Source organism: Leptosomus discolor, chromosome 2 (assembly GCF_034619465.1).
Source record: "Leptosomus discolor isolate bLepDis1 chromosome 2, bLepDis1.hap2, whole genome shotgun sequence".
In the NCBI taxonomy this organism is placed as follows: domain Eukaryota; kingdom Metazoa; phylum Chordata; class Aves; order Leptosomiformes; family Leptosomidae; genus Leptosomus; species Leptosomus discolor.
The window spans coordinates 22,013,121-22,020,802 of record NC_141392.1 but is presented as its reverse complement, the minus strand read 5'-3'; the positions used below and the strand labels follow the sequence as shown (position 1 = coordinate 22,020,802).

Here is a 7,682-nt window from a genome sequence, read left to right as displayed (position 1 = left end):
GCAGAAACTGCTCTGTCACTCTTCTGACCTCTGCCAGGAAATACCTGAGCCTGGTTTTGAGACAGGGATTGTGGTACCTGCCGAGGTTGAGATTCCTTGTGCCCCACCATCCTGCCTGGCAGTAAGCTGTGGCAGATGCTTGGAGAAAAAAGTACAGGAAAGAGTCAAGAATAAGGCTACACCTCTCACAACAAACCCCCCACCTTCCTGTTCATTTGTGGTCTAAGGAGTTAATGAGACAAAAGCAGCATCCAGACATCAAGGGTGCTCCAGGAATTTGTAGTTCCTTTCAGAATCTGCAGGTAGGTTCAGTTCTGTAGTACCAGGGGCAACAACTTCCACAACTTGCTCGCACATGGCACGACCTTCTTTTTGCTTGGCTTAAGCTTGCGACCCACACATCCACTGGTTACCCCTGGACTGTGGGAAATGGTGAATGGTTGTTCCCTGACCTCCTTCGGGGTTTTATTGACCTCATGGTATATGCCACCTCCCCACTAGACATCCTTTTGTTTGATACAGTCACTTGTGGGGATTTTTTTGTTTCACAAATGTTTGATACAGCACTTTTCTGCACCTCTGATGTGCTCATTTGGGTAGTAACGCAGCGGATAGCAACTGCTGACAAGTTCCCTGCTTTTTGGGAGCATGGCCTGAGCCTCTATCTGCTCCACAGTAGCCAGCAGGAAGTTTGCTTTAAAGTGTTAGGGGGTGAAAGTGCCCTGAAAAGCTGAAGTCCTCCAGCTGAAGCCTGAAGCACATCTGAACATGGTGAATCAAAGTCATTCATGATACCCATCTGTTGCCCTCACACGGGAGCACTGGGAACATAAATTTTTCTCTGTCTGTAAAACACTCGGATATGCTAGCAAGGAGATGCCAGGGAAAAGCCCCCAGGGAGAGGAATAATGCTGTCTTCAGAGCACGGAAAACTACCAAACACGAGGCCTAAGGCCACACACTGAACAATGAGAAGAAACCAAACAATTGAAGATCTGCTTTCTCCAGCTGCTTGTCCTATGCAATCTGGGTTTTCTGGGCAAGGAAAGTGCAGAACTGGAGGTCTTAATGCAATAGAAACAAACATCTTTCTTGAACTCCGAAGAAATCTCCTTTTGTTTGTTTTTCAGAGCTGCAACCGCACTGGAAATGCAACCGCACGCCGGCAGGAAGCTCCAGAAAACACCCGCTCCGGAAAGGCACCAGGAGGCACCGGGCCAGCTGGCTGCCCTCCCTTCTGCGGGGGATCTCCCCAGTAGCAGTGTCAATGGGGCAAAGGCCCTTTTTTACCCGCCTACATCGGCGTTTCTGGTCAGACGGCTGCAAGCACGCAGCCACGGCAGGGGGACGGCCCTCCCGCAAGAGCTCAGCCCGCGGCGCTGGGGGGGAGCAGGCAGTAGGGGTTCGGTTAGGCGAGCGCTGGCTGCAGGACACCCTTCCCGCTGTCGTCCGACCGCAACGGAGACGAGGAGCCGCACCCCAGCCCTCAGGCGCACGGCACAAGGCCGCGGCCTGCTCCCTGCCGCAGGCCCGGAGCTGGCCCGTGAGGCGCCAGGGCACCGCAAACCCCGCCAGGGAAGCCGGGGAGCCCCGGGGGGGGACAGCTCCACGTGTGAGGGTGGCAGTGGGGGGATAGGTGGCGGGTGGGCAGGCGCTTCAGCCGCCTTCCCCTCTCCCACGGCCCCGGGGCGCGGCTGGGGCCTTCCCCACCCGCCCCGCGGGACGGGGCGTCGCTCGGCCCAGTCCCGCATCGGCGGTCCGTTGCTCTGGCCTGGCTCGACGCGCTCGGCGCTCGGCTGAGGGCGGGGCGCGCCTCCCCTTCCCCCCCTCCACCCCCCCCTCCACCTCCCGCCCGGCCCTTCCCCCCGCGGCGAGCAGGCGGCTCCGGCACGCGCCGCCCGCCCCGCCGCCAGCGGCGGCGATGTCGAGGAGCTCCCGGGCGGTGCTGGCCGTCTCCGCGCTGCTCTCCGCCGCCACCGTGGTGGCCGTGCACGTCCAGCAGCGGCGGGAGCGGGAGGTGAGTGGCCCGCCGCGGGGGGGCGGGGGGGGAGGGGGCGAGCGAGGCCCAGCCCCGCCCCTACGGCGGCCCCTGCTCCCGCGGCCGCGCCCACCGGCGGGACAGGCCCCGCCCCTGCGCCCGCGGCCCCGCCCCCTCACCTGGAGGCCTGACCCGAGGTGTCTGGCTAAAGCCCCGCCCCTCACCTGTCGGCTCGGGCCGAGGTCTCAGGGTAGAGCCCCGCCCCATTCCTGGCGCCCCGCCCCTGCCCGCGTCAAGCTCCGCCCCTTGTCCCCACACCCACCCCGGACCCCGCAGCCTCCCCACGTGTCTGCCTCCCGCCCCCCGCCCGCCGCGCCCAGCCCCTGCCAGCACCCGAAGACGGGCCTCGTCACCCCCCAGCGCCCCGCCGCCTTCTGTGACCCTGCCTGAAACCGGGGCCTCGGGCCCTCGCGTGCGCCCCGCCCGGAGCCCAGAGGCTGTGCCCTGCCTGCGCTGCCTGCCCTGCTCCGCCCCCGACGTCTCCGTCTCCGCCTCCGCGAACTGCCCCTTCCCCACCTTCCTGCCTCGGCATCTGCCCTGTCCATGCCCACGTAGCTGCACCCGCTCCCTTCTCCCGCCCTGTCAGGGGCGAGTGGCAGCCCGGAGCTCCGGGGTGAGGCACCGCGACGGGCTCGGCGGAGGCGGTTTCCTCACCCTCTGCAGCGGCCGGGCGTGCTACACTGCGGGCAGGATGTAATCCTGCACCCGCTAGGCCCAAAGGCACCTCCCTGGCAGCATTCCCAGGGCTCTCCCCTCGCCAGCCGTGCTGTCCCGCTGGGGCTTGTCCCTCTGGTGATGAGTGTGCTCTGCTTTCCCTGAGCTCCGCAAATGCCTCCCGCTGAAGGGCAAACAGTGCAGCCTGCCCCACCTTCCTTCCTCAGCAACAGCCAGGCGATAGTACAACAGGGACGTTTTCTATCCTACATTTACAAAAATCGGGTGCTTCCTGGCAGGCACCCCGTGTGCAAGAGAGCCCCACAGCCAGAAAGGTCAGGTCAGATGACGGTGAGTCCCTGTACAAAGAAATCCTGCCCAGGACTAAAGGCCGTGTGATTACAGAATGGGTATGTTGTGTGTGACAGAAGTGTGGGCAATGAGCATGCAGGTTTAGACCCTGCTGATGACCCGAATGGGTGCTGATAGGAGGGCACACATCTGATTCCCCGCCCCCCCACCTTATTTACAAAAAAACCCAGAAAATGCACACCAAAAAAAGCCTGTGTTAAATGACTGTTGTTAAAGGTCTGAAGCAGTCAGAAGTTACAGAACACTGGAGTTCAAGTTGCTAGGCCATACCCCAGCTCAGTTGCCTGTTGCATGGGTTTTATGACGCAGTCTGTAATTACAGGATTTACATTTTCTTCCCTCAAGAGATTGTCTCTGTAAGTGCTTGAGATTGATGGATCTTGGAGGATGAGACTGATCTGGGTAAGGAGAGAGGCAGGTTAATTTGCTGCAGCGGTTGGAAAGCACTGAACGGCACAGGCAGTAGCAAGAAGAGGAAGGCTGGTCTCTTGGAGTGGCAATGGGTAATGGCGCTGCATTTGCCAGAGCTGACGTACATGCTGGGTAGGTCACTTAAGCTCAGGTTTTTGTAGGTGGTTGCTAGCTAATTCAGGGTGCCTGCCTCGAGCCACCAAAGTTCTGGCAGGAATATGTGCTACATGCTCCTAAACTGCAGCTGAAATAAGTGGGAGCTGTGCTTTGTGCTGCAGGTCAACACGTGCTTGTAAAAAAATCACCCTTGGGTATTTTTGAGTCAGACACCTAAACTTAATGGATGTTTTTGACCTTAATCTTGGGCTAACATCTCTCTTTAGAATCTCATAGAGAAACTGTGAAAATAACATTTGTTCATGTTCTATAGGGGTGTCAGGCATAAAACAGTCTGCAGGTAAATGAGTAATGCCACGGTTAGAGCAAGATCTGTATATCATGAAGTAACGCCTCGAGCAACAGGCTGGGCAAGGAATGTGAAACTAAACACTGAGCACCTGCTCAGGATCCGTGCTGAGCACTGAGCAAGGCAGCGGTCCCCTGGTAGGTAGAGGCCGCATTGTAACTCACGTGCAAAACACGGGTGGGTTAAGGGCACAACTGCAAGTTCACAGTGTGCGTTCTACCAGTGCACGAAATAGGTCTCTAGTGAAAGGTGTGGTGGGCCAGCAATGGGTTGGTACACTTAATGCCCTCTGGTTGCTTCGTGTATTTCTAATGATACCAGGAAGAAAACGGGGACTTGCTGCCCTTTTTCTGTTCCTGTTGCTCTATGCTGTAGCTGTTGCTTGGTTTGCCAAAATAACATTAAATGGCTTTGGTTGTTACACCCAAGGTCGCTGCTGCAAGCCTCTGCCTGGGGAGATCCTCCATTTCCCAGATGAGACAATGGTGGGCAGCTTTCTCCCCATGGATCTGTTTTAACTTATTTTTCCACAGCTGGAAGCAACCACTGCTGATATTGGAGTCACTGCTGTCAGGCTGCCGGCAGATAGGCAGTTTTGCTGAGTGTCCTAGAGATGGAGGGGTCAAAGGATCCAGTTGGTCAGGGGCAAAACCTTTTGGGGGAGGGATCTAGTGTCTCTTCTTTGCTATCCTTCCTAACCCCCAGGCATGGGCACAGGCTGTGAACTCTGTGTAGGGATCTCATGACTTCAGAGGTGCCTGACCTGTACATATGGGGATGGGTTCGCAATCCAGTCCTCTAGAATTAGAAGTGATCTCCCAAAAGTTGAATTTGATGCTAATCTGTGTATGTTGCAGGGATGTTAGCATTCCTCAAGATGCTGCTGCTGCGGAAGTGAAGCCAAAAATGCTCAATTCTTTTTTCCCAGCAATCAGTTTAACTTGATTTTAAATTTTAAATCACTATTCAGAAGTGCTAAGGCTCAAAGCTTGTCTTTTATAAATGAAATCTGGTATTTTCTCTGTATAATTCTTCATGTTCAAGTCAGGGTAATGGCTTCAGGTTTAAGGCACCCAGTTATTTAGATAATGTAATGGAAATAAGTAATGTGGATATTCTGCAGTCCCAGTGTAGGGATTATTTCAGTTTTATTTTTATGCATATTTATAAACTTTTTACTTTTATAAATTGATATGCCAGGCACAAAGTGATTCGAGCCTGGCCACATTTGTCTAAACTGATGCAGAAGATAAGCAGGCCTAACTTCTGAGAATAGAGGAAGATGAGAAGATTAACCTTTTCATAGTTCTTTATCACTCATGATACTCAAATTATAAAGGTGTCTTTTGCAAACTGCACATTTTCAAAGTAAATTCATTCACCATCTGAAAGATTGCAGAATAGCTGTGTTTCATGAAGGAAAAAGAATTACATTCTTCATGTAATTGTTCAATTACCTTGTATCTCCTCATGTATTTTCTTTATTTTTATTAACTAACCGTAATGAAGTAATAAGTTTGTGAGCTTTGTCTTTAGCGATTACTAATTTGTAACCTGGGTTCAGTTGATGGAAGCTGATGGGAAGGAACTGGTTTGATTAGGTTAATTTCCAGAGAGAGTTTTGATTATTGGCTGACGTGTCTGTGCTTTTTCTTAACAAAATAAAATATTTCTTAAACAAAACCTTTCTATTTTAATCTTGACAGGAGAAATAATTGCCTTTGAAATGTGCAGTTACTGGCATTCTAGATGAGGAATAAAACCCTGTGAGAACTTGTCAAATAATAATCACAAACATCTAAAATGACTTCAAGGTCAGCTTTCAAAGAAATTATTTGCAGGTGCATTTTGGCATCATTCACATAGGTCAAATAAATTATTCATGGGGTTTTTTTGCCATTAGGTTAAATAATTTATTTGTGTCTCCAGTATCCAGTGGCTAACTTGGTGAAACTCTCTCATTCCTGAGTCCAAGCCGAGCACAAGTTAGTAAAGTAGGCAGGTGGATAATGCTTTTAACTGAACTTTACTTCAGTAAAGAGTCTCATTGTTAGTTGGGCTAAAACATGACTCGATCACACAGCTTGATTTAGATGTGAGGCCAGGGTTGGCTCTCCACAATAATTTTGTGAGTTTATTCATTTATAATATTTCTGTCCTCATGTATTGTATTTTCTGATAAGCTTATGACTATTGCTTTTAAATGTAGTGAGTGTCTGAATATCTAAAATCGTATTGCCTGCCCAAGGAGTTCAAGCCAAACCACCAAAGTGGATGGGGCATCCCATGTTCTCCTTTGTACTGGCACTTGTCTTTGGTTAGCCAGCTCAGGGAGTTAAATCAGTAGAGTATGACTTGCTTTGCAAAGAAAAAAAAAAAAAAAAAAAAAAAGAAAGAGAATTGTTTTCTGCTAGCTGTCTGACCCTGGGATGGGATGAGCAGTGCCGGGAGCGTGGGGCTGAAAGAACGGCAGCAGCACCAGCTTTGTTCCGTTGAGGTTGCTGGGGAACGAGATCTCAGCTGTATGTCATGTGCACAACCAAATAAATGCCTCACACGGTTCCCGTTTCCTTCCAGAGTTAGCGTCAGCCTTGCCATCTCCTCCATCCCGTGTCTGATCTCGTCACCGCTCTGCTGCCTCACTTGTCCCCAGAGGTGCACATCTGGAGTAGAGCAGCTGCTTCCCAGCTAGTCCCTCCCCTCCTTTTCCCCACCCCAATCCACATCACCAGTTTTGGTTTCACTTATTTTGTATTCCCCTGGTGAGAGGCAAAGGTTAAGTGTTTCACCTAATTATCAGAGTGAAAAAAAAAGCTTTCAGGTAGCAGAGACAGAGAGAAAAGCACATGGAAGAAACAAAAAGCAGCTGGGATTTTCTTAGGGCTTTTTACACCTCTTGGGGGGCTTACTCATCACCTTGAAAACTGCTAGTCTGTGTTGCACGTGTTATTTATAATGATCATTTTAAGTAAAAGGAATTTTTTTTTAATGAAGTGCCTTGTTTTTTCAAGAGCTTGGCATAAACAGGGTGTGGGACTTTTATCAGCCTTGCAGCAAGAGTTCACAAGGTATTTTTTTAAGAGTAAGACATGAGTAGAAAAAGCAGATGAAGACATGTGGCAGTTTTCCTTAAAATAATTTCTATTTTGCCACCAAATTCTTTCCAAGCAGAGGAGAAGTTTAGTGGAGATTAGTTCAGTTTGGTAAAGATTTAGGGCAGAGGTAGCAGGATTTTATAGATCATGTCCATCCTGCATGGCATGGGAATTATGAGTGCATAGCATTTATTTTCTGCCACTTTGTAAACCTACCCATCTGAAGTGAGTACAAGTAAAGCACTTCTTGGTGCAGTACCATTAGTGTATTGATGTCAGGTATCAGCTCCTCTAGTTTTAGATTCAAACCACGGTTAAGTGGCTGTGGCTACAGGCAGTGGCAGAGGACTTGCAAAGGCGGCGTGGTGAACAGCCCTGCAGCAGGGGTTAGAGCCTGGGTGGGGGTTAATCGCGTTCAGCGTCCATCAGGCTGTGATAAACCCTGTCTCTTGTGTTTTCAGCGGCTGCACAGTGGAGTTCTCAGGGATCTCGAGCGTCAAAGTCAGAAAAAGGAGAATATTCGCCTGCTAGAAGAGCAGATTGCTTTGACAAAGCAGCTTATGGAAGAAAGAGACAAGGCGCTAATGGAAAAAGGGTCCCAGCAGTCCTAGGCACAGTTCTGAGTCGTTAGAGGTTTGATTAAAGT

General features: G+C 51.0%; 1 protein-coding gene across 1 annotated transcript; it reads left to right on the top strand.

Annotated features, from left to right (window-relative positions):
• Nucleotides 1–1,921: 1,921 nt before the first annotated feature.
• Nucleotides 1,922–7,647, top strand: PET117 (PET117 cytochrome c oxidase chaperone). The gene is made up of 2 exons (XM_086460724.1): nucleotides 1,922–2,017; nucleotides 7,498–7,647. Exons 1-2 carry the CDS (start codon nucleotides 1,922–1,924, stop codon nucleotides 7,645–7,647), a joined length of 246 nt encoding a protein of 81 aa, XP_086316850.1.
• Nucleotides 7,648–7,682: the final 35 nt, after the last annotated feature.